Raw genomic sequence first — 26768 nt, 5'->3', positions numbered from 1 at the left:
AAGAATCAGTGATTGCTACTGAGCAGCACTGGTTTTATGAGCAGTATCCACTGTTATTTAACTGGGCCAGCCAAAGTGTGAACTATCCACATTATATATTCTGAATCTAACCTACATACATGAATGCCTAATTTTTCCAGGCAGGGAAGAGCAGTGGAACTGGAGAGTAATTGGAGCCAGCCCAGTTGCATTTGCAGAATGTCTGCCCAAAGGTATTAATTCCTTCATCAATATGCTTAACTGCTGTTCACAGATCTGGATGGACTTAAAAAAGGGGCCTGGAGACTATTTTTGCTATCCCCAGACACTCAAGTATTTCATTTGCCAGAAATGAATGTAAAACTGATTCCATTAAATGGCAGCATGAAAGCAGTAGTGAGCGTGCTTCAGCCTCCTTAGCTCCACTGGTGGGTGCTGGGAGCTCTTGTGGTCTGCAGTGGACTGAAACACCACTGAATTCTCAGCAAAGGAAGACCCAGAGGTACCAGAATGCAAATAAACCAATGGTCTGTGTCAAACAGTAGGGTCAGCTGTTCAAGTCTCCCTCTGCCTTAAAAATCTATGAAAACAACAAAAATGAAAATACCTAACACACATCTTGTGGTTATTAGTAATCACAGTATTATTTTGTAGTAGTCTAGATAGATAATGTATTGGCAAATCAGAGATCTGTAGATAAGAACAAAAACCACGTGCCTTTCACTTTCGCCAATATGATTTCTCATAAATGAGGCTGTAACCGGCAGTGGAGGCCAAGATCTGCCAAGCTTTGCCTTGCAAATCCAAGGTCACGTGTTGCTTTTTTCCGTTCTCAAGTGTCTATTGTCTGAGCTCATCTATTGTCTGTTGTGGTTGTTCAAATTGCAGCAGAGCTTCAGCTCTTCAAATGCTCCTGTGTAATATTTGAAATTTCTTGAATATAAATGCTTGATGTTTGAAACATCAAAACTCCAAAGGTGCAACCAAAATGTGCACATGGTGTCCTGCCAGCTCTGCACAGACACTCTGTGACATTTGCATGAGTCTGAGGCATCATCTGCACTGAACTGATGTCTCCTGGTTGGCTCTTACAGTATTGACAGTTTCTATTTTGAACAAACAAGCACTGATGGCTTTTGCAGTAGAGTGCACTACTGCAAATCTGGTTTTGTGGGCTTGTCAGGTTTTGAAAATAAGTTGTACTGGGTCTGCATTTATCATTTACTGCTGCTTTTCATGACAAGCTGAAAGCTTGCTAAGTTTTTGGCTTCAATATACTTGGATCCCTGATGAGTCATTTTTTTTGGTTGCATTTGAATTTCAAGTCCAAGTTTTGTTGTTTAGTTTGGAAGGCTGCCCTATATAGACCTACATTCAGATACAACCATTGTGTTGCACACTATATGCCATCTTCTAGCCTTCTATAAAAATCAAATATTTTCATATGACTAATCAGTAAATATTTAAATATATCCAGGTAGATATACAGTTGCCTCACTGCAGACTTCACACAGCCATTAGTTTAGCAGAAAGGTCAGCTTACCTGTATATAAAAAGTTATTTTAATATTTCTCCTTGAAGTAGGTCCTTTTCACAGTTTCTTTCTATGTTCCTCTGGTTTGTTTGTTTCCCTGTTTGGTTCATACCGTGAGGTTCTAAAGTCTCACTGGAGGAGCTGATTAAAATCTTGGAGCACCAGTAGGTGTATTTGCCTTCACAAAAGCTGAGAACTGAGATGCTCATGGAGCAGATGCAAGTGATGGCTGTTCATTAACAGCAAATGCCAGCAATAAAACTGTGACCTTCATTTCATTAAATTCATATTTGACCTTGCATATTCTGGGCTTAGGGGAAAAGAGATGGGTCTAAATTAGAGAGTTTCAGCATAGTGCTTAACATAAGGTGCTGTACAAACTGCAAACTAAAACCTGTGATCAAAATTACTTAAATCAAGAGGTGGAGGCAGTTTGTGACATTTTAATGTCAAATTGTATTTTAAAACATGACATTTCCATATGGCTTATAGAGGTCTTTCTAAAATGAAATGATGAGATGTCTTCCTATTGGTTCATGCAGTCTTGTGTCTTTTGACTTTTTTAATAAATTAAAGAACCCTAAGAATGTGAAAACATACTTCATCAATTATACACTAAGTGTTGTGATTTAGGAAGAACTCTGTGATTTAACATGACGTTTTATATCTTCTTCTAGACCTATTAAGAGATAAGTAGGCCTCGTATATTCATATATAAATGTGACTTCCATCTAAAATTACTGCTATTAACATGCCAACATTTTTTCATTCATTCATTCACTCCTGCCAGTAGTTGGGGAGCAGGCTGCTATTTGTGGAGGCTATGGCAGTAAATGTATTCTACATCCAGGCTTGTAAGCACTTCTGGGTTTGAATCTTGCTTTACAGAATACACATCATATAAGAAACTGGAAACTCAAGCTGCTTTAGGTCCCAGTCCACCTATGTACACAAAACCATGTAAGTGCTATTGTTGAGCAGCTTCAAAGTTTCACTGCTGTTGATTTCCTCTTTATATTTTTGCTTTTTCAGTCATTCACTTGTTTGTTGTGAATCCAGTGTGGTGCTGTAGCTGTGATGTTTTTAGTATAAACAAGATAAAGTTCATAGGGAGAGACAGTATTTTTGACTGGACCTGAGAAAGATCCTGCCTGTATGAAGATTTGACTGTTAGTTAAAAGCGTCTCCCTAGTAAGCACCAGAAATTCATTTCATGGATTTTTGAATATTGCCTTGATTATTACAGAATCCTGCCAATGGAATGGCTGTAACTTCTCAGCCTTACTGGCTTCTATGTAGATTTCTATTTGACAACTCAGGCTTTAAGTTTCTGGAAGTAAAATGTCACTCTGCTGCTTGCTGTTCTTTAGAAAAATTATTCTTCTGTCACATTGCTGAATGAACTGGATGCTGACCATGCTAATCAGAGTGTATTTGTGCAAGAGCAGCAGCAGCTGTGATCCGTGTTCCCCGTACACTGGTTATAGGGACTCTCCAGTCTTATTAAACTTTTGCTAAATATCCAATTCTTTTAAAAAGTGAAATTCAGTCAAAAAGGTGAGTGACTGAAGTCTCCTAGCTACTGGCCCAGCTTTGGTCAGGATGAAGACCTAATGCTTTGTATACCATCCATGTTTCCTGTTTAAAGAGTTCTTTTTCTTGTGCAGGAGTTTAAACAAGCCCATCTGCAAGCCAGCTCTGCAGACCATTTCCAGAGCAGCAAACAATACTGGTAAAGTAAAGACTGATTCATTAATTTTTTTCTTTAATCGTGTTATATTACTATTCCATAGAACACTGATATATTTAATTTACATGCCAGCATTTATATACCATGGAAAGAAACCAACAGGTGACACCCACTTCTGCAGAACACAACTGCAGTTCTCTAATTATTTCCTCTAAGTATTCTCTGTAAATGAAATGAGTCAGCTAAGCAGGACAGCATTGCCCTTTTTACAGCCTGCAGGCCCCATGGCAGGGATGTGTGGTGAGTGACAGGAATTGGTTAAGTCTGCATGCCAGTGGGAGCAGTGAAATAATTTCTCATGCTGAGGCTGCCTGTACAAGCTGAGGTTTCCCCCCCACTCTCTGAGGAGATGCTGGTTTTCCTCTCCACGCACTGGGTGCAGCTGGCAGCTCCTGGCAGCTACAGGAAGTCTCTTGCCATAATCCACCAGAGATTCCACTGAGCATAAGATCACATGTGATGCAGAGCATCTATATTAGGTTCTCAAAGAAAAAGAGCACTGGGGATGCCTTGCTAATGCTTTGGTTGATGGTATTTGCCACAAAATTCGGTCACCATATCTTAGAGTGATTCCTCTGTCACTCTAAGTGCAGGTTTTGGCTTGATGAGACCATGGGAGAGGCCAGACTCTTCTTGTTGTTGTAAATAGTAGGGTTCTGATGTCTGTTGCTCACATTTACCTGCCCTGTCCAAGTCACATCTAAAATACCACTTATTCAGAGCCACCTCCTAATTAAAACCTTGGCAGGTTGCACCTAGAGTTCTCCTGTTTCAGCATATGCCTTTGCTGGCTTCAGGTCTTTTGAAATTCCTGGTCAAACACAATTTAGTATCCATCTGTCAGACTGCTCTGCCCCAAAGCACAAATTACAAGCAGCTGATGCTCATGTTAGGAATGTAAATACAACTGACTTCCAACCCACTAATCCATTAATTTCAACTCATTGATCCATTAATTTCAAATCATTAATTAAATTCAGTGATGATGAGATAGTCTAAAAACAAAAAAAAACCCTTGAAGGATGTTTTTCCAGACTTAGTCAATATGTCCACACTGTATCTTTTATGCAATACAAAACAAACACCAGAACAGTGGAATTTTATATTCTTGTGTTTGTGTTGTATTGTTCTGTGTGCAATGTAAGAAAATAAGTCCAAATTAGGACAGATCTCTTAAAGGTCAAATATGAATACCAGGGAAAGGAAGACAGTCTCAGAGCCCTCACTTGCAGAGTAATTATTGCAAAGATTGTTTTCACATCTTCCTTCAGTGATGCTGAGCTCCCATGTCCTGCTTCCTTTTTCTGCATGAGGATATGAAAGGCTCAATCATATCATTTGCAGTTTACTCTCTGACTGTGGGCAGGCATTGTTGCTGGAGATGCCACAATAGAGAAGGTGTTGGCCTGCTCCAATCACATCCTCTGAGTTGTGAATCCTCTGAGTTTCTGGGCTGACCAGAGACAAGGGTTTTTTTACACATCTGTTTTATGGACATTTGTGGGCCATTCAGACATAACCATTATGATCTATGTATTTTTCAGCTCCACACTTTGTGACTTCTCTTGCAGTCAGCTGTGGAGCTCCCAGCTAGATCTATTTCTAAAGCAAGTGCATACAAAATACTAAAAATAAAATTAAAAAAGAAAAACAACTTTATAATTACTTGGATTCCAAATCCTAGAAAAAAAATTAAAAATTGTAAAAATTGTTTGAAATCCATTTCGTAACTTCTCAGTACTAGGAAAGAGAAATAAAATTGAAGAACCTGTTCTGTACACATTGGCCAATGGACTGGAAAGAAGGATTTTTTAAAACTCTTTCAGGTAGAATGAAAGGCTGTAAAAGATCAGACTTCCTGGCCAAGGGAAAGAAGTATTTTTCTGCTTCTGTAATATCAGCCTTTTACCAAAATTAGGGAGAGAAGCAGGGAATTGCTTCCATTTCAAGTAGTACTGTCAGTGGCAGCACAAAAAAGTCTGAGCTCAACAGAAAATTTCAAGTTGCTGCTTCTTTGGAAATCTCTTTTCACAGAGATCTGGGGTCAAATTCTTTTCTAAGCTCTCTTGGCACCATACCAACAAAACCCTGCCAGTGTAATTGAGGGAGCCCTGACTCCTGCTCTCATCTGGACTGTGCTGTCTAGGTGTAGTCTGACCTTTCTTCACCCACACTGTGACCATCTCATGAGGAATAATGAGGAATAATGTCCTTGAGGATTGCTTTGAAGTGAGGTGCATATTGTAGTAGTAGACAGGAAATTGATTCCTTCTCTTTTAATCCATACAAACCAAAACTCTTCATTCCGTGCTCTCAAAAATCTGCTCATGTTTAATCCAGTGTAAATTAGAGCCTGCCCACCACCAACTCTGTGCCTTTTCCAACTGTGTGCTGAGCTTCCTCTGCTACCCTTAAATCAGAGAATGACACTGTGGGGTCACCTCCAGACCAGTCTGTTGAGGCCTCAGACCTTTTCCCTGCAGCTGCAGAATGTGTCTGTGCTGAGCTGCACCAGGTCTTGGGGAAGAGCTTTGCAGATAATTCAGCATAACTGTGCATTTCACTGAAAGATAAGGATTTTTTGGTTTAGGAAAACAAATCCATTTCTTGATGCAGGTTGCCAGTGCTTTTGCCCTTCTCATAACACCGTTTCTTGAAGGCAAATCTTTTAAAAGGGACCTTTTAGTCTCTCCTGAAGATTACACTCTTGTAGGGGTCTTGCCTTGATCTGTAGATTTAATGGCTTAATAAGCATTAGACACTCCTATTATGCAGTAACAAATAGGAATACAATACTTTTATCAATATTTGGCACAATTAATTTTTTTTATGTGAAACTAAATATTGATGCTGTCAAGTGACTGCAGCTTAAGGGCATAAATTACAAATATTCTCCTGTGAGCCTTGCTCAAATCGTGCATTCATATACAGTAACCATCTAATGTCTTTCTATTCCTGTAAGCTATATGATTTGATTGCCAGATTACATGGTTCTGTATTGTGCTTAGATGTCAGTGTTTTTATTGTTATTACCAATATTATGTTTTATTCTTACTGTAAGTGGTAACAAAAAATTAACTGCTTCCTTACACTATAAAAAGAATACGGTCCCATTTACAGAATGTCTCCAAACAGAAAATATATTTGGAAAGGAAAAAGCTGAATAAATAATTCACAACATGATGGGTGAGTAGGTAAAAAGGTCTTTTGATGTATTTTGCTACTCAGGAAAAAACAGATTTTTAAAATAAAGTAACTGCCTATTTTAATGGAAAACAAAAGTTCTTCTAAAGAAGAATGATTGCAATCAGTGTATTTTTACCCATTCTGCACTTTTGTAGGTCATAGGACTTGTGAAAGTAATGAACCCATCCCTTTGGTTTTCCTGATTCTTGTCTTTGTTCCATCCTCCTATTTCTTCATTAGCTTATTTCTTGGCTTATTTTCTAAATGAAATGTCAACCCACCCGCCCAAAAGAAACCATAACATTTCAAGAATACCAGACTACAGCAAAGTGAACTAGCCTGTCGGTAATATAAACAGACAGTAAATAAATTGGAATTCAAGTCTCCCATAATAAAACTGCCCATGGTTTCAGTGCATTATGCTCCGGATTTCCCCAGAAGAGCATCCCTGGGAAAATCAGCAAGTGCATTTTTCTGTTTTCTCACGAAACCGGAGCTCCCTCAACTCCCACGTGAACACCGCGGCCCGGTGCCGCTAAGCAGGGGGGGAGCCGGGCTGGTTCCGGCAGGGGCCGGGGGCGGCGCTCACCGGCACCCTCGGCTCGAACCAGCACCGAGCCCAGCTCACACTGCCTTCTGCACGAAGGGGGCCGCTCCTGAACTGGAACCAGGCAAAATGACGGCCACTCAGGCTCTGGGCTGATCCAGGTGAGGGGCGCTGGCTCGGGGGGCTGGCACACGGTGCAGCCGAGGGCGACGGGGCGGGTGAACCGGCGGGGGCACCCCCTGCGCTCCGCACCCTCACAGCCCCGCGCGGCAGCTACCGTTCCGGGCAGGCCCAGCGCTGCCGCCGCTCAGGGGCGGGGCCGCCCTTGTGCTTCCCGCCCTCAGCGGCTGCGCGCCCTCAGGCGCCCTCAGCATGGCCGGGGCGGCGCTGGGCCCGCCGGGCCCGCCGGTGAAGGTGCTGGCGGCGCAGCTGCGGCGGGCGGAGCGCGGCGCGGGCGGCACCTGGGAGCTGCAGCGGGCGGCGGCGGGCCGGGCTCCGCTGGCCCTGCGGGCCGTGTGGATGCAGGGCACCGTGCTCGAGGTGCGGCGCGGCGCCGAAGGCGGCACGGCCCGGCTGCAGGACGGCAGCGGCGCCTTCACCGTGCTGGGCGTGGAGCAGGTGCCGCAGGGCCGGCCGTGCCTCAGCGCAGGTACCGCGGGCCGGGGTCCCCCGCGGGCAGCGGGCACTGTCCCTGTCCGTGTCCGCTCTAACGCGGTTCGGCTCATCCAGGCCCGGCCGCCGTGCCTGGCCCCCTGCAGGAGGCCCTGAACAAGGAGAGAGATTCTTCTCCTATTTTTCTTTTCGCTATCTTGCTTTCTTTTCCTTCTTTTCCCTTCACCAGAACTGCCAGTTCAAATGGAGAAGTGTTGGTCTGCAGTATTGCAGAAACTGTGGTACAAAATAGGCCCGTTGCTTAAAACTTCAGTCCTCTGACCTATCCTCAGTCCACTCACACAGCAGGATAAATTTGTGGTTTTTTGGCTCTTAACTCTATGTGGAAATGTAGTTGAATGTGCCGTAGAAGTGATTGTACAGATAACAAAGCCTTTTCTGAAATTTAGTTCTAAGCAATCTTCATTTCTTGAGTTTACTTACAAGTATTAGCATCTTCAATTTGCACTGTTTACTTGGCTTTAAGTAATTTGGCTTATGAATTTAAATGGTAATACAAAGGTTAATGAAATGTAATGCTTACTTGTTTTTTAGGGAAGTATGTAATGGTGATGGGTGTGGTGAGGTCCTGCAGTCCGGAGCCCATTCTTCGAGCAATAAAGATGACAGATCTCTCTGAAAACCCCATTCATAAGAATATGTGGAACCTTGAAGTGGAGGATTTGCACAGAGTCATCCCCTAATGGAAATTTGTTTTCTTTTGCTTTTTGGTGCAGAACATTGGACTATTCTGTGTAACCACTCCTGGAGTAAACCAGTGAGAAGCTGGGCTCAGTGAAACATAGGGACCAGTGCTTATCTGATAATAATCACAGTTCATGTCTCCCAGTGTTTTTATACCAACATGTTTGAGCAGTGCCTATTTGATGTTTTGATGAAGATGTCCATGCCATTAAAAAGGCTGTATGTTTGTTTCTGTGTGTTAGCAGCTGTGTGGGGGGGCTCGTGTTGGGGCAGGTGTTTTACAGCAGGGTGTTCAGCAAGGGCTGCACAGCACTCGTGCTACCAGGGTGAACTCAGTACCTGGCATCAAGGCAAAATGTGTTTCAATCCGTTTAGGCTGTGCTTGGAAAGAATTGTTTTCACCTGTGTTTTCTATTTCAGTAGTCACCATGTTTTTAACTGCTTGTAAGACAGGTGTCTCTTGGTAACAATTAGCAGTGTCTTGTACTTAAAATACCTCTCTAGTTTCTGAAATGCTGAAAGTGGTAATGACCCCTCTGTTTTAGTGAAGTGAAGTTAATGAAAAGATGTGATGCTGGCTTCCTTGGAATAGATTCTCCAGGTGCAAGATGTAAATACTTTTTACCTCCAGAAACAAGTGTTCTATCCCTAAGTGCATTTTTCTTTTTGAAGGGTTTTTTTTTCCTTCCAGTGTATGCTATTTTTAACTGTTATTTCTAGCATTCTAAGTTGTATTCTATTTTTATAATTCCTTTTCTGAAAAAAATCAAACTATGAAATCATATCCAGAAACTTAAAAAGTAGAAATGTTACTACTCTTTATTTTCCATCTTGTCTAAAGAGAATTTGGGTCCTGACAAATGCATTGGAGTATCTGTGTGGAATGGCTTTGTGATTGGGGACTGTACTGTGCAGCAATAGAGTTATGTTAATGAGGAATGCGTGTTGGAAGAGAAGAGACTGATTGAATGCTTTGCAATTTAAGATGAAAATCAAATTGTAGTAATTATTTTTTTTTTAATTGGACCAGGTTTTCAAAGCATGTGGAAACTAACTAGCACCCTTTAAAGATTTGAGTTCTTTGCAGGCTAAGGGCTGGATTTCAGAGTGCAATTCCAGTCCTGAGTTTGGTGTTTCAAACCAGATCACATCACAGGCAGTTGGGTAGTGGAAGTCCTGTGCTCTTGAGATCCTGCTGATGAAGTGCCAAGACGTACAAAGATAAAGACTTTTGGCAGTCTGGGTTTATTCATTGTTTGTAATTCTGGAAAAAATCTGCTTGTGGAGTGCTGTAGCCTTCAGAAATAATTAATGTGACTGCCATATTGGCTGGTGACTAGTTCATATTAAAAATTATTTTCCTAGGAGTTCAAAGCAAAAGACACTTGTAGCCAGGGTGAATGTTGTATTTCTAAACAAAAGGCTGCTGGAGATTGCTTTGACTCCCAGCTCTGTGGTACTTCACCTAGTGAGAGGCTGATGGTGGCTGTTTAAGGCTGGGCTGAAGGGCCTTATTTCTGGGTACTGGGAATTCTCCCTTTTCCTCACCTTGTGTCTCAAATTCTGCAGTTAGAACATGAGTTTGTGATTTTTGTTGCTGTTGCACAGCAGAATATGTAACTGAGGAGTTGCAGGATAAGGGGCTTCTGTAGCCCTGTGTTGAGGAGGAGGTCACAGCTGAGCTCTTGTTACATCTGTTTTGGGGTTGGTGTAATATGTTGAAATTCTGTGAACTTTATAGATCGTGGAGTTCTCTATAAAGGACATGTTGGAGGTGAGTTGTAAGCACTAAAGCTGCACTGGGAAGCACCACTGGAGCTGTGTGCTCTGCAGGGACAGCTGCTGTGGGCAGGTGTGCTCAGAGTGCTCTCACAGCAGCAGTCAGGGCAGGAATTCCTGGGTGTGCTGTGGTGGGGACACCCATGAGATAGGCAGTGCATGGTATGTGTTTGCCATATAACAGTTTATATACTGCATGGTGCACCTGAGGCATAAACAGTTGCATTACTTCAGTCAAGGTGTTCAATAATGTGCAGTGTTGCCAGTAGTTATCTACTAAAAGTTTAGTCCTGGTAAAGCCAGGGCTAGTGCAGAGATAAAAGCCAGTTTTGAAGTACTGAAGCTGCTGGATTGATCTGATAAATGCTTCAGTCAGACCTTTCCAAGGTGATTCTTCTCCAGAGGTTCACATCCATGAGAAATCACAAAGATCTCTCAGTTGGCCCCAGGGCTGTTTGGTGGCAGGTGGCAACTGCCCTGCAGGGACACTGCTGTCCCTCCCTCCAGGGACACCTGGAATGGGCTTCCCCACATCCCCCTGTCTCTCTGCTGTTGTGTTTGCTGATAGGAGCTGCCATCTCTCTCTCTCCTCTGTTAGGCAGGAGGGTGATATGTGGGCTCCATTTTTTAATTCCCCAAGTGTGACATTACCATGCAGTAAATAAGGCATAGTTAAAAAGTCTGGCTGGATGGTTTTAGTGGTTCATTAAAAGGTTTACACAGTTCAGTCAAAGAACCCTGTGACACTGCTGTGTTTGTGGCAGGTATTTGGTGAACAGAGCATTTGCCTTTGCATTAACAGCAGAGTCAGGGAGGAAAGGCACAGCTCCCAGTGCAGAAACATGGATATAATGCTTTATTTATGGCAGCTGTGATTCAGTGCTAATCTCCAATTACCAACATGACCTGGAACATTTCATTTAAGTGTGGGGTCTTTTGGAGGTTTTTTTCTTTTTTTTCCCTCACCCCTGATGGTGGCTCTGTTAGCCCTGCTCAGTTCAGGTGGTGTCTCATACATGCCCTGTGTGCAGGCAGGTGCCCTGGGTCAGTGGGGTGCCCAGCCCAGCCCATGGGGTCAGCAGGGTTTCCACCTGGCCTGTTGCTCTAGGGTTGGACTGGGGCTGGGTCTGGCTCCTGCTGAGCTTCAGGGCTTGAGGTGTGTCCAGGGCCTGTACAAGTTCCTGACTCTTTGAAGGGTATCTAGACAGGAACTGTGCATGTGGAGAACCTAGGTACAGCTCAGAGATACCAAACACTGGACTGAGTGACATGGCTGCAGTTAAAAATGTTTATTGGTGGTTAAATGGCTTCTTTATTATGAGTGATAAGTTATCTGCAGCTTTTAGAGGAGACCTGGTGTCTGCAGCCAGGTCAATGTTGTTGTCTGCAGTTAGGATTTAGTTAAATTCCTGTATTTCTGTATTGCTGACTGAGCTCTTCTCAGTCTTTTCCTCTACTGGCTGATATTTTTCTTTGTTTCTGAAACTGTCACCACAAAACATTTTTCAGAGATGCTTGGTGTGCTTAGCTGGGGGGTGACGAGACATTCAGTGACTGGGGAGAAAATCATGTGTTTTTTAAAATCAGTAACTGGTATAAATATTCTGTAGCTTCCAGAAATACTTACTACTATTTTGGCTTTTTACAAGGGTGTAGGTATAAAATTATTACAGAGGAATATTTGATTTCTAGCATCTGATGTGTGTGGGAATGCTAAAAATTGCAGGACTTTTTCCTGACTAGTGTAGGAATCATGTTTTCATTTGTATCAAGCTAGAGAGTAAATGTTCAGAAAGCAAGTGCAGCTGCAAGCAGCACACACGAGATAAGAGGCAGCTGCTTGCTTTTTCTGTGAGCCAAACCCAGCCAGTGCTAACTCTCTACAGAGGTCAGTGCAACTTTGTTGTTACAAATAATCAATAAAAATGTACTCCAGTGTAAAACTAAGGCAGTCAGGTGTTTATTAGCATGATGTCAGAGTACCAAACACCATTATTTCAGTGTTTGCATATTACGCAAACATTGCATTTGCAGCGTTACCTTTCACCAAGGAATAGCTGCATTCCAGGCACTGTGGAGAAAGGTGATGCAATTTTTAAATCAAGTGACCTACAACACAAAAAGGGATTCATCATGTGTGAGACACACAAGAGCAGCAATAATGCCCTAAGGTTACTTCATGGGTAGGGTAGATATTGGTCACCTTTTCCCAACACATCAACTGACAAAGGGTAAATGTGAAACTGGTGCACAGAAACCAAGAAGGCTGTTTCTCATTTAACAGTGTGTATATTAATAAGGAAAAAATCAACCAGCATAAAAATAAGAAAATTGTTAACTGCTTTCCATTATTTACCCATCTTATTTCTATCTTAGCCTTCTTGCGTGTTGGAGCACTTCCCTGGAAAAGACAGATAACTTTCTCCAGAACTGCTGAACGGTGGAGTTTCATTTCTGGAGAAAAAGAAGTAGGCAATCTCTGCTGACTCTAGGCTGTTGATGCTGCTTTTACAAAGTAGTCCACTTGTACTAATCTGAGCTGGAAGAGAGCTTTTCTCAGCTTTTCAATGTATTTGTGCTATGGTTCAAGGCTTGTGGAGAGGCAATTTTGCCACCGAATGGGAGAATGTTTTTTAGAGTAACTGATACTTTCTTGTCAGATTTCTTCTGGTTGATTATAGTTTCTTGTCAATATACTGAAATAATTTCTCTTGCCCTCAGGGGTTCTGGGTGTAAATCTTTCCTTTTATACCTTATATACTTCACTATAGTCACAGTTAACACTAATGCATTCACACTTCTATTGTTCTCTCCCTGTTCTTGCCTCTAGCTTGTCTGCCTAAAATAACTGTTCTGGTTTGGGTGGTGAAAGGGTTCTTCCATCTTCAGGGCTGCTATCTGCCATTCAGAACTGGCTCGAGCTGAAATGAAGAGATGAACTCCAGGTGAGTGATAAGTACAATCACATGTAATGCAAGTTCTCATTACAGTGAAATACAAAAAAACATCTCGGAAGGGAAAATAGCATCAGATATATTTATGACATTAAAACACTGTGGGGAAAGTACTCCAGCATTTTAGATGCGGTTTAATCTTAGATCGCTAAACCGAAATAAAGATGTAAGGTTCTCTCATGTTTGATAAATTCACATTTAGGAGAAAAAGGGCAGCATTATTTCTAAAGTTTATGAGGTCTGAGTAGTTCAGTTATTTCAGTGGAAGATCCTTGACAAGCATGAATTTCTAGGAAATAGTGCAGAGGTTGTTTCTGCTGACAGCCACTTTCTGTTTTGCTGTCATGACTGTTGCTGGTTATCAGTTACTGTGTGTGAGTAACCCAACCATTACAGACTCTTTCATGTGTCAAACCTAATTCTCCCTTAGTTTGGTCTGTTCAGCTTCCTTCTTTTTAGAGTGTTTACATGTTTGGAGACTTAACTCATGTCTTTCCTCAACCCTTCCATTTTTTCCCCAGGACTGTTCTCAACTGGTTCACAATTTAAGTAAAACAGGGTGTCCAAAAGTGGATATATGAAATAAGCTAAATAGATAAAAAGTATTTCTTGTCTTCAATGTGTTGATTCATGTGTACATCCCCAATGTATTTTGCTTCTTTTAGCATGTTCTCGTTAACTGAGCTTGTGGTCCACCTTCATTCCAATCCTTTTCCTCAGAAATGGGATAATGCAAACTAGCAGCACTAGCTGACTGCAATCATTCAGCTACCAAGCTATTCTAAAACTTTATTTTCAACTGAATATTCTCTCAACTCAGATTTAACAAAATTTGTCTCAGTATTTCATATTTATATGTTGAAGAGTTTTTGTAACTGCTGGAGCTAAAACCACTTGCTGCCTACAAGCTGCTGCCCAGAAATGCCCTGATCATCCACTGCTTAGGAGCTGAGTGACCTGAACAGCTCAGGCAGATACTGACAGGCAGTGTTGTTTCAGTGTGTGGGAGTGTGATGTGATGCTCTTACAGACACAGTGAGTGTTCTTATTCTAGGTTTTTATTTTATGGCACACAAACCCACCTGCAAATACTACTCCCTTCCTTAATGGGTAAGAAATCAAGTAATAATTGTAAATTTTTCAAGGCGTACTACAAATGGGTTTATAGTCACCAAATCAGTCCTTTGAGATAGTAGTGAGTTTACAAATGCAAATAAATAATGCTTCAATACATATATTAATAAACTCCACCCTCTTCTCATTACTAAGCCTTAGCAAAGCATGGAGCATAAAATGAGTAAACCCAAGTGCTTCATTTCAAGCAAAAGCATAATTAGCTCTTCTGCATGATTCTGCCATTTATTTGGTGTAAATGTTTCCATTGCAGTCTTGTAAAAATTCAGTGAGTTACTACTTGGGCAAGAGTATCAATAATGGAACTCCAGTTACCAACACACATGGCTCCAGTCACTTTTGGAATACACAAATTGGCACTATAACTACAGGAGTGGGGAAGGATTGTAATTATAAAAATTTCAAGCAAGTGCTACTGCTCTATTCAGGCTTTTCATCTTCTTTGGCTATATTCCAGGAATCCACTTAACAATGCAGTCTGGATGACAGCTGCATTAAAACACAAGTATTGATAATCTGGATATTCTAGGTTGAAAAGATATATAAATTTCATTATTAGATACTGAAAAGTACAAAAATAAGTCCCTGAGTATTTTGTATTGTTGTTAAAATGAATCCAAATGCATTACTGAGACCAGAAAAAGATGGAAGCAGAAACAGTATCCAAGAGGAGGAGCTCCTGGGGACATCACACAGTATTCTGCAGGTACTTCTGCCTCTGTCACACAGCACATGAGGACAGCTTTAGAAAGGCAGTAGAGAGTGTGCAGTGGATGGGCTCTGGTGTGCTCGTGAGCGAGCAGCAGGAAGGGGAGGTAGCCAAGAGGCAAGAAGAGCATTTCTGGGAATAGGATCAGTTTTGCTCATGGCCACAGTCAGGTTCATTAGTTTTATTTTCTCGTGTGTTCTTGCATCAGAGACTGGAGCAATGCAGTCAGAATATTCAGGGTGGTAAAAGAAATGAAACTTACCACTGTGGAGGGATTTCCACAGGGACAAAATTCCTGTTGCACAAATGAACAAAAGCTGCTGCCAAGCTGCAGGCAGCCCCCAGGGCCGGGGAGTCACAGGTGTCCTGTGTGCACATGGTGTAGAATGGCTCGGGCTCCACCTGGCCACAAAGGGAGGGGTTAGGGGGGACCTGCAGGAACACCCAGAGGTTTGGCTTGTGTCCCCTCCCCCCTGCCTGGTTAGGACCATTCATAAACCTTTATTTCCTTCCTAATGGTGAGGAGGTTATTTCTGTTTCCAAATTCTAGATCTGTATCCTAAAGAGCAATGCAGTCACACAACTACTCTGTGGATGTCAAAGAACTCCATTTATATTTATAATGATAAAAACACCTTTTCCATCTGGATTGCTGTTTTGATTACTTCTAAAGTTCTCTGCAACTAAACTTCTACATCCTTGCAATGGTTATGTGACCTCCTTGGAAGTATGACACATAATTGAGACATTGCTTCTGGCTGAAGTTCTACTTACAACTTTGAAGCAGTTCCTAAGAAGTGAATGTGGTTCTTCAAAGAACACTTTGCAGATGTTTTGCTTAGCTGTAATTGGGCATGGCTTCTCTTTCTTCTGTACAAGACTGCACTTATTTACCTGGGAAAACAGAATTACTGAAGTTGGTGTATTTAGGGGTTTTTTTGCACATCAGGGTAGGATGAGTTCTCCAGATTTCCAGTGTGAGCTGGTTTGAAGGGCAATATGGGCAGTTCAGTACCCTGCTCTAATGTTGATTGTTCATTAATATTGAGAGGCACCTCACAGATTAGATCTTGTTTCCTTTTGCTATTGATTCTGTTATTCACTGAAGGATTTTGGTGTGTAGTTGCTGACACAGCAGGTAGTTGGCTAGTTCTCTTTTGTATAGGTCTGACAGGTCAAAGTTGTGCTTTCACTACATCTTTCTCATGGAGAAAAGAAAAGCTTCATACCCTTGCTGGATTACTCATAGGTAAAAGTGGCTTTAAAAAAAAGAACAATGAAACCACACCACCAAGAAGTTCTTTAAGCAAGTGTAAACTGTAGTTACTTTACTTCCTAAGGAAAATGAACTGGCAGTTTACTCTGTGCCAACCTCATCCTGCAGGAGTCACTCAGTCACTTCCTGTTGTGCAGCCTTGGCCCTGTGTTGGTGGAGCTCTGCTGACGTCCTTTGCAGGGTCAGTGCACGACAGAAGCTGTGATAAAGCTCCTGGGAACGAGCTGCAGTCAGAGTTCACAGTGCAGTGTGAGCCCTTCCAATCAATAGTGCAAGTGCAGCCAATCTGCCCTGCTTCTGTGTGACCCTAAGTTTGTTATTTATTGCTTTTAATTGATTCTTTTGTTCAATGTCTCTGGGGAGTTTTGTATTTTTATGAGTATATTAGAAGTTAATATTTATAGCAATAAAAAAAATTGTGCCTATGGTCAGTCAAGTCACATTGGGATCCTGCCCCATTATCATAAACATAGGCTGCAAGCTCATTAACTTTATCTCTGCCACAGCAAGATACTTGAAGCAATTATCTCTTTTACAGTAAAGTACTGACTGAAAATGAGATTTCTGCTCCCAGAACTGAGACATCTGTGAGACAGGTTAAATGGAAGAGTCACAAAATCTTTGTGGTAGTAAGATGCTGGTTCCTTTTCCTTTTGGTAATAGATTCTTAAAATTAGATTTGGAAGGGATTTAGAGCATCCTGTCAACATGACTTGAGAGCACGTTAAGGCTACTTTACTTGGTAGGTTGCACTCACAAATGGTTCTGTACAACTGCACATTTGTGTATTTAGATGATTTGCAGCTGATGACAGAATACTTGAACTAAGCAGAGCTACAATGGTACTGGTATAAAATTGTTACAACATTTATTTATGGTAGTTATAGGAGTCTTTTTATGCAAGTCAGTAACTGACAGCAGCAGCTAACCTTCCAAAAAGGTCTGAATACTTAGTGATGTGGGGATGGAGAACAAATTTGCTTTCAAATACTTACAGATTTGTTTCTAAAGTTTTGTTTATTGATGAGATGTAAAGCATGAGAACAAAGAAAAGTAAGAGGCTCAATATACCCAGCTAGAACTAACAGCTCTAAAGAAAACTTCAGTGATGAATGTACAGATTTAGCCCAGACCTAGTAGCCCCTGTCCTTGCATTCCAGGAGAAGGTGCTCTAAGGAGGAAAACATCAAAGATACTTAGCTCCAATATCAGTTTCTTCTAAAATCAGCAACAACCACTTCTATGTTTTACCTTACTACCTAGGCCAAAAATATTCAGTGCCTATTTATAGGGATTTCTTGAACAGTTTTTAGCAAATATGTGCAACCTTTTCCCTGGCTAGACACAGCAAAACAATGCAGTGTGCTGCTGTTTTCACTATTGAGGCAGCCCAGCGTGTCAGACAGTGCCCTCTGGCAGCAGCCCTGCTTGCAGGAGCCCCTCAGCTCCTTACCTGCCAGCTCTGGGTGAACTCTTTCACGTTGTCAGTGAAGGAACCATTAGGCACCATCCATTCATTTCCAGCTTCATTGTCATTGGTACCAAAAAGCCCAGCTGAAACACCTGGGAGAAAATTGAAATGGAGTAAAATAGGAATTGTCAGGAGTAGGTGCAGGACTATTACAGCAGCTGTCTCTGGGCTCTGATTATTCTGCCAGCAGGTTCAGCTCTATTGTGGAGGAGCTGCCCAGCCTGCATTGCCATCTTGTGTCTCAGCTGCTCATGGGCTCCTGAGCACATCACAGCATCACATCCATTCTCTGCTAATCTTTGGAGGGTGACCTTTACAATAATGTAGGGTACATGGATGCTACAGGAATGCATTCCAAGTATACAAAAAACTCTGTGAGGTTTTGGGCCTCCCTCTGTAGTTGTGTTGCAGGTCTAGAGCTGCTCTAGAGCAGATTTCAGCCAGGTTTTGGGGCTGGGCTGACTGCAGTGCCTCTGATTTCTGTCTGCTTTATAGCATTGAATCAGCAGTAATCCAGAAGATTACTCTTCTCCCTGGAATGGTGCATTCCATGCTCTATTTGGCAATTACTGGGAATGCCTAGGGCCATTTCCAGGGTGTAAGTGAAGAGGGGGAAAAAAAAGTGAAAGCACAGATGCAGGTACTACCAGTAATACAGATAATTCAGAGAGATAGCAAAATGACTAACAGCTGACAACAGCTGCATGATTGATGCTCACCATGGTGCCACCCAGCCAGAGTGACAGTACAGAGATCATACTGAAAGTCACAAGAGACAGAAACTCCTTTCTGATCAGATACTTCTATTTTGTTGATTCCTTGCCTTGAATTCATGGTACTGTTTTCAGGGGATTGATCCAGGACTTGGCAGTTCTCTTCCATAAGGGAGAAGTTATACATCTTGGATATCTGTTTTAAATGAAAATGAAGTTTCACACCTGTCATAGGGAAAGTTCAGTCATAGGCAAGCACAGTGAATTTACAGGTGCAATGAGACAACTTAGCCCAGAATTAAGGGAATAAGAACAGGGCTGTGTTAAACTTCTGAAAGAGCAAAAAGCACACAGTCTCCCTCTCAGTGCCATTCTCTTAGACCATGTCAGAGGGAAGTTGAAAAGTTTCTGTCATATACAGAGAGCAAAGAGGCAGCCCTTGAGGTAAACTGGTTTTGTTTTGGAGAGGTGTTTTCTTTTTAAGAAGCTGTTACTTTAAAGCCATTGGCTGAGAGTGCTTCTGATCTATATTTTGAGCATTAATATTTTAAAAACTTTTTTTGTCAGCTGAAGAAAATTTTTGCCGAAAATAAAAAATGTTTGACTTGATCTTCCTACCTTTAGTCGTGGGTAGATGGTGATCACAGTCTGATTCATCTCCACATACAGTGATCTGGAGTTCCTAGTTTCCTCATTTAGTATTATAGTGAAAGCACTGTGAACAAAATCCTTGGCAAGAAGAACACTGCACTTTGATGCCAAATCATACATTTTTCCATCAAAAGTCACAAGATGCTTGCTCCCAACTATCATAGCATGATCTGGAGAATGGTATTTCAGAAGAAACATCAGTGAGTTTTCCACAGAGCAGTAAATGCTGCACATAATGCAACACACAGCTTCTTGCTGTCATACTCTTAAAATAATTTCCCAACTTATTATTACAGTGACATTACTACACTTAAATTTTAATTAGTTACAATGTAGTTGCTCTGCAAAAAAAACTTTTCTCAGAAACAAAACAATGTAATGATTAATTTTTTGTTGTAGATTTACCTGAGTACCATAAAACTCTGATAAACTTGAACTGGGATTCAGAGCTTACCTTGATTTGTCATTGTAGTACTTGACAGTCATATTTATAAACACACACACAATTATACATTCTTATGCAGAAAACACAAGAATATTAATTCTCAAAAATTGTCTCTAAAAATGACCCTTCTAAATCAGAGCATCAAACAGCTGCAATCCAGGAAACCCTGCTGATAGATGACTCAGATTATTGGGTCACTAGGAGCTGCTTTCACAGCCCTTTGTTGGGTCTCCCTGTACTGGGAGGAAACCATTAAAAAGGGATTTCTGGAAAAGCCATTCTCTCTGAGGGACAGTTGGGATTGTTAGTGCATTCCTTTAGCATGTAGCAATACTTTTACAGGCAATACTGTGGATGAAGCTTTGGTAGGGCTGAGCTTGCTCATCCTAGAGGCAGCAGAGCTGAACTTTCCAAGCCTTTGTGCCAAGGACACAGAGCCAGCAGGTGAGAGTGGCAGTGAACCATAGCATCAGCTCACAAGAGCATATGGATAAGGCAGATAAATACCACCTGCTGTTTCTAGTCTCCAGAGTAGGAGGTGTAGAGTTACAAAATTTGCATGAATATTAAGTAGAACAGTGTTACTGCCTGCCAGCTTTGCCCAGTGTGTTGATCTTCTACATATCATCTTACAAGAGTATATGTAAGGTGATAAGAAAATTATTAATTAGTGACCATCTCTATGTAAACTCCTATCCCAGATACAATTTTTAGAATACAGTACTACACAGTGGAAATAGACCCAGGTACAAAACAAAGCAGCACTTTGAAAGGGCTTACATTCAAAGGGGCTCTCCATCATCCTTCTTTTGATTCTGTAGTACTCTGCAAGGATGTTGAGATTGTAGAGGTCTTGCAGAGGCCTCATTAGTTTTTCTCCAATGAGGTAAGTGGTAATGTTTGCCAGCTGCAGGGACAGGTCTGCTTTAGGTAGTACTGGCAGCTTTCCTGCCACTGAACAGTTCCTGTAGAATACAAAGGGAACACCCCTTATCTGCTGAACTGATGAAATGCTCTTGTTTTATTATTAGAAATGTTGAAGTGAAATATTCATAAGAACTGTAGTCTGGTTTGAACAACAAAAACAACCCTCCCCTGGCCAGGAGCTGCACTTCCCCTGGTCACCTCAGGCCAGTTATCAGTTACTGATACCCTGCTTGCTGCCCAGTAGCTCCTTTCAAACACAGTGGGTCTGGCAGCCCACAGCAATAAACACTAGGATGTGATGTGACCAAAGCAGAGAGTGGATGGGTGACTGTCCAGAGCCCTCAGCTGCACACTGACCTGAAGAGTAACTATGCACACATCCTTTTAGAGCACTGCCCAGAGCAGGGATCCTGCAAAGCCACCAGTTACCTGGGTGAAAAACTGTACAGGTGCAGCAAGGGCTTCCGGATCTTGCTCACAGCTCTGGAAAACGTGGCCTCTGCCCACCTGAGCACCTGCTGGGTAGCCTGTTGGAGTCACAGATTATAAAAGCAATTTCAGGGCAGAGTCAGTACTTGCAAATGAGTTTTAAATCAAGAAATGCAAAATACTACTTCAGTGTCTCTTGCATTTGCCTCCTGTCTGACAGCATCTTGTCATGTAGAGGTTAATAATATCCAGAGGACAGACTCTAGTCACAGCACCAATGGACAGAAATATATTCCTCCTAAATAACATGACAAGTGTAGCAATGGTTCACTAAGTTAATGTGCTTCAGTAGTTTAGAAAGGACTGGTATCTTTAATAATATAAATTAGCCTCATGATGTCTCTTGTATGCTTTTCATTTCAACTAGAAGAGCCTACATATATTTGTACACTTGTTTATTAGAATCACAATTTCTCCTCTCTATGCAAGAAAAGTAAAAGCTACATGAATGACAGAATACTGCTGCTGTGATTTCAACCAGACTGAGTTGAAGACTTTTCCATCTCCTTTAGCTGGAAAAATACTCTTTCAAAGCAGGACAAATACTGCAAGAACAGTAAATCAGCTGTGCACAAGCTATTATGTGGAAAGACAACTGCACTATTTCCATCAACAAAAATGTGTATGTGCATCCATAGTTCAAAGCTGAGACTTAAATTTGTAGGCCTTGAACTGCAAATGGAGAACAGAGTTATACTAACCATATCCAAGCCTGCTTTCACAACCTTTAATGCCATCTGAATTGGTTTCATTAGCCACACATCTTTTACAATCTTGGGTAAGAAAGCCAGGATTTTCTTCATGTGCTCTTCTGTCTTCTCTTTCCAGACTTCATCCAGTGGCTTCAAGGTTACATCGTAGTAGGCATCTTTCAAAGTTGCTAATGGCTCTGAAGCAAGCACATTAATGAGACAACCTTAGCTGGTTTGGCACAAATGGCTGTTTGCTTGTTTGTTCCCACCCAGCTTGCAGCAGAAGGGAAGGGGGAGCACAGAAAAGTACAAGAGGCAGCTGTGTCTCCATGGCAGTCAGGCACATTGATTGCACTGCTGTGAACTGAAAGAGCCATTTTGCTCTGACCCTGACCCCTTATAAATACACTGCTGCTCAGCAACAGGACAGTTTGGTCACAACTGATTTCAGTTATGGTATATCAACCAAATTTAACTTTTGAGAGGGAATAGTCTAGAGCTAAGTGAGGTTTTACCCTTGTGAGAACTGAAGGTTCTCACAGCTAATTCCAGCTGACCACATTTCTCAAAGGTTTCAGTATGGGCCACAGTCCAGCTGAACAGTGAATTAGTGGCTACTGGATAGGCTTGGAAAAAAACAGATCAAGTGAAATCCAATTAGCACAAGCATTAAAAACTCAAGGAGGGATATGAACAGCCCTTTGGGAGGAAAGGCTTGCCAGGGAACTGTTAGCAGAAATACTTCAGCTTAGGAATTAAGGACTCTCTTCTCATCCAATTGAACCCAGCCTCCTGTGACCAAGAAAGAGCCTCACCACTGATTTCATTAGAAAGGTGCTCACAGAGAGCTTTCTTAGAGCTTATTGCATCAAGGCTCCCACTCTGTACACTAAGAGCCAAGCTCAGCACTTCTTCCTAGATCAAAATAGAAACCTTTGTGTTATTCAGTGTGTTTTGTAGTTTACACTGAAGTTTGGTTTGACCTGCACTGACATTGTCCCTCTTCTTGTTTTGCACTTTTTTGCTTACTTTGTAATTCGTTCTGCATTTGCTGGACAACATCTTGAATTTTCTCCAGGTAAAGTGGGATCCTGCTTCTCAGAACGTGCCCAATTCCACTTTGCTTCCACACCTGGGTGACAGCCGTGGCCCCGCTGTGCAGGAATCCTGCTGCCCTTTGCAAGGCCATTGAAGGCCAGCCAGCTGCTTCAGACAGGAAACCAACATGCTGCACCTACAGTGGTTCCAAAAAAGAAGCGATTTAAAAACACACAGTGATCTCAAGCAAAGCTTTGACATCACTGCGAGGCTGTTCTGACTCTGCAGGGTTGGTGCAGAGATACACGACACATTAAATGCTTTTTGTCTCTGTGTACAGGTCAGCACAGGAGTAATCACCGAAATGTTTGAGCAAAACAAAACAGCTGCAGGCATTATAATGATGTTTAACTAACACTGCATGAACACTTCATGGTGTTTTCACAGATCATGTACAGACACTTACTGATCTCCTGAATCTCCACAGGTATCCATCAAACTTCTTTATCTTCTCAGTCAGTGAGGCTTTCAAAAGGCTCCCAATTTCATTAAGCTTGTTCTGTGAGAAGATTGTTAAAACCTTGAATTCCTTACTTAAAATTGCTTGTGCTGGATCCAAATCATTCAAAGTTTGTACTAGTTTAAGGGCCGGCAAACACCCACAGTGGCCTCACATTTCTTAGGGGAAACTACTTCTGCATTATTCAATGCAGACAAGGGAACAGAAAAGAAAAACGGTAGAAAGCAAAAAGCCTTCCCCAAGTAGAGAGTATGTGAAACCCTACCCTAATAAAAGTGAAAGTACGTTCAGGATTTTGATCATCAGTTTTGTAGCCATCAGGCTGAGCAGTTACTGCTGCTCTCACTTTATTTACTCACCCTCCTCAGAGGATCCACCCGTTCGAAGAGGGTCCTGTATTTTCTATCTCTAGGCATGGCTGAATTTCTTCGTTCTCACCGTGGTAACTTCTCACATCAACGTGAAAATAATTAAAACATTGCATCATTTTGCCTGGTTACTCACCAACTCGCCTGCATGGAAGGTGCTCCATCAAAATAAAAAAATAAAATTCTGGGAAAATCACGCTGCAGTTAACAGCCACTCACCTCAGCCTTAAGAACTGGATCCCCACATCCATGGGCCAGAAAACTCAAGCTTCCATTAGCAGCTGCTAGAGTTACTTGTCCCACGTTTTCCTGCCTTTTACCATTGATGCTGAGATAGGTGTTAATGGCAGCCATGTGTTTCCCATCGGAACAAGCACTGACTTCCACTCCTTCTTCCAAATCCCCTTAAGGAATGAAAAAAGAGCCTTCATTTATAGGAACAACATTGACAGACATTGTTTCAAGCCAGCTTTTAATTACTTAGGTGATCAATCAGAGCTTGAGTGTGTTAGGTGTGGAGGAAAAAACAAAACAGAAGAGGTAAACATGAGACAATTAGATCTCTGTCAGGATTTAATCTCTTCTGTGTGGCTTGTTAATGAATTACACAGACAGATTTGCTACTGCAAAGGAAGCACTGGATTAATGTAAATCTAAATCTCTCGGTCATACTGATTTACAAGGCCTTTTTTTCTACTTTAGTCCTCACTTTAATGTCCTTTGTTGCAGATGTTTCAAAACTGCTCAGCCCTTAAATGAAAGCCTGTCAGTTCCACCCACCACACACACACGTCTTTTCTACAGAAGCACTGATGAGCATAAACAAGTGGTTGGCAGGGTACACGTAGAATCTGGGTTGAGAGAGCTGAGTCATTTCTACTAACTTCTGACTTCAGTGATTCACAAACTAATGGTCCTAATCTCAAAAACATCATAGCACTTACAGGTGAGGACATGAACCTGAGAGAAACTTCCCTGCAGAAGGGTAGAATAGCAAATCCATAAGTGAAACAAGGGCTGGGATTGTCAGCAACATGAGTTTGAGACAACTGGGATACCACAAAATCTATTTGGTTTGCACCCAATTCTAACTGCAGCTGAAATGTGGATGAGCCTCACCTCTTGCAGCTCATTTCACCTCACTTTACTCATCTAGAATTCAGACATAACTTCAAACAAAGGCCTTTTTTTCTTCTCTGTTGTCTGTCAGAGCTGACTGCTGTGAGACAGTCCCCTGCAGGCAGTGATTGCACACATCCCAACTCACACATCCCAGCTCACACAGCTGTTCCAGCATGTGGTGCAGTCTCTGGAGGTGCCCCTCTCATTTCCTTTATTGAATTTGGAATGCAACGATTAGCTTAACGCACAAAACTTTGGATTATTAAATCAAGAGGAAATTAATCCTATCTTTTGTTACCATATGGTGTAATAATAAATGTGCCCCAAACTGAACTTTGTAACAAATTTCAAACTTCAGCTCTTCTTTATCTGAAAGACCATAGCTTGAATGAAATTAGTAGCTCAGTGCTAGAGACACAACTTTGTTCCTGTCTCTTCAGAGCAATGCACTGGGAGTTGCAGAATAGCTCCAGATGGAAAGGCCCCAGCAGGATCATCAAGTCCAGCTCCATGGTGTTTTTATTTGCAGGATGACCTAAACCAAAGCCCTGTGGCTGAGAGCATGGTCAGTGAGATACATACCTTGTAGATACCCCATGTAGTACTGAAAACACTCCTTTCCTTTTGAAGCAGCTACTTTTACTTTCTCTTTCTGATCAATAATCCCCTCCACCAGGATTTGGCTCTGGACAGATGAGGAAGCAGCAGTTCCTGTCAGGCCTAGCCAAATATCTTCAAAGGCTCTTAACTGCAGCAGTAAAGGAAAAACATTTATTCAAAGCCACCACACAGAATTAATGATCATTTAGAGATGGTGCTCAAATATCAGTGCTTCCCACAAAAGGATAAGTGGTAAGGGAAATGTTTCCCAATGCTTGTGCACTGTGCAGGAGTTTCACTGAGAGAGGCACAAGCATCAGAGTGATTGGCCCAGGAGCTGAATGATTGGATAGCACAAGACTTGTGGACAAAATTTTAATGGAAGCAATGAAAGAAACATAATGTCCCAGTCAGTTCTCTGTGAAGCTGCTGATTTGTGCCATTTATTCCAAAACACAGAACGAAGCAAGCTCATGCAGAGCAGCTGATACTCATTTAATCTCTCTCCTCTCTAAAGAGAGAGGAATGGAAAAATAATTTAGTATTTGTTACTGATGATTAAATCATCATCATTATTTTGTTAAGGGATGATCTATTGTCTCAGTTAGTCCCTGACTACCTACATTCCTGCTAATGAAGAGTTTGGATGGTGCCAACCCCGTTAGTTTTTTGCCTCGCTCTGTTGTCTCCATCGGTGTCTCCACCATTTTAATTTCACAGGAAATTAAAAGCAAATGTAAAATGGGGGAGGGGAGAGAAAAACGAAGAGATTTGTCTCAGAACGAGCATCATATGAGCTGTTTTGTGCCTCTTAAAATTGTGCCTCCACCAAAAATACACTTGCTATATTTGTGACAGCTCTACAGAGAACTCATATTGGTGCCTTCCTTTGTCTGTCGGTCACACCGCATGGACGCTGCCTGACTGCTCCTTTAGAGAGCACTACAGAAACCAGGAGTGTTTTGTTGCTTGCTGTTTTACAGTCACTGCCTGCACCTGCTCTCTTTGGGAAATAGATGACAGCAGGGCTTTGAAAACCAAACCCCAGTGGCAGTAAAATAAAATAGAAACTCACTTCAATTTCCAGAGAATAGTTCTTCACATCAGCAGTGCTCTGATTCTTTATGGATATTCCAATCAGCCCCTCATCTCTCCCATGATCAGCAAGGTGGAATCTGCCCTCTGAGTGCAAAATGATGTCATCTTTGTTGAGCTGGTGCTTTCCAGATAAAACAATTACCTATGTATGCACAAAAAAAGGTGCTAAAGGTTCCAAATTCTTCCAAACAAATGGACTCTGCTTTAAGTAGTTAGAAGTTGTACAGTGGCAACATTCTCATTAAATTACACCACAAACAGAACTTGTAGTTTCAAAAATCAGCACATCTCCCTGCTCCTCACAGCACTGTCATTACATCTTCAGTTTCTGTGCTCTAACAAAGCATTTCAGTGACTGCACCCTAAGACCAGAGGAACAGCTGCAGAGAACTGTATTTTGTTAAAATGTCCAATGTTTTTTGCTCCTACT

The 26768-nt window shown here is 41.8% G+C and overlaps 2 protein-coding genes across 2 annotated transcripts in view; one reads left to right on the top strand and one right to left on the bottom strand.

Moving 5' to 3' along the window:
• Nucleotides 1-6442: 6442 nt before the first annotated feature.
• RMI2 (RecQ mediated genome instability 2) lies at nucleotides 6443-8582 on the top strand. Its single transcript, XM_058035829.1, is given in 4 exon segments — nucleotides 6443-6449; nucleotides 7141-7354; nucleotides 7356-7645; nucleotides 8203-8582. Coding segments are annotated over 4 exon segments (660 nt in total). The 3' UTR covers nucleotides 8352-8582.
• Nucleotides 8583-15162: 6580 nt separating this feature from the next.
• Nucleotides 15163-26768, bottom strand: part of LOC131090453 (uncharacterized) — a 71906-nt gene continuing 60300 nt past the window's right edge. Inside the window, exons 54-67 of the mRNA XM_058035828.1 lie at nucleotides 26316-26480; nucleotides 25182-25406; nucleotides 24463-24493; nucleotides 23738-23922; nucleotides 23097-23189; nucleotides 22622-22826; nucleotides 21602-21789; nucleotides 20841-20938; nucleotides 20265-20449; nucleotides 19007-19209; nucleotides 18395-18584; nucleotides 17658-17767; nucleotides 15703-15822; nucleotides 15163-15330 (exon numbers count right to left, since the gene is read on the bottom strand). Coding sequence (XP_057891811.1) covers nucleotides 15187-15330; nucleotides 15703-15822; nucleotides 17658-17767; nucleotides 18395-18584; nucleotides 19007-19209; nucleotides 20265-20449; nucleotides 20841-20938; nucleotides 21602-21789; nucleotides 22622-22826; nucleotides 23097-23189; nucleotides 23738-23922; nucleotides 24463-24493; nucleotides 25182-25406; nucleotides 26316-26480 — 2142 coding nt within the window. The 3' untranslated portion in view covers nucleotides 15163-15186. The remainder of the gene's footprint in view (nucleotides 15331-15702; nucleotides 15823-17657; nucleotides 17768-18394; nucleotides 18585-19006; nucleotides 19210-20264; nucleotides 20450-20840; nucleotides 20939-21601; nucleotides 21790-22621; nucleotides 22827-23096; nucleotides 23190-23737; nucleotides 23923-24462; nucleotides 24494-25181; nucleotides 25407-26315; nucleotides 26481-26768) is intronic.

The sequence above is a fragment of the Melospiza georgiana genome, chromosome 16 (genome assembly GCF_028018845.1).
Source record: "Melospiza georgiana isolate bMelGeo1 chromosome 16, bMelGeo1.pri, whole genome shotgun sequence".
In the NCBI taxonomy this organism is placed as follows: Eukaryota; Metazoa; Chordata; class Aves; order Passeriformes; family Passerellidae; genus Melospiza; species Melospiza georgiana.
Note: the sequence above shows the minus strand (reverse complement) of the source record. Positions and strands in the feature narration are given on the sequence as shown.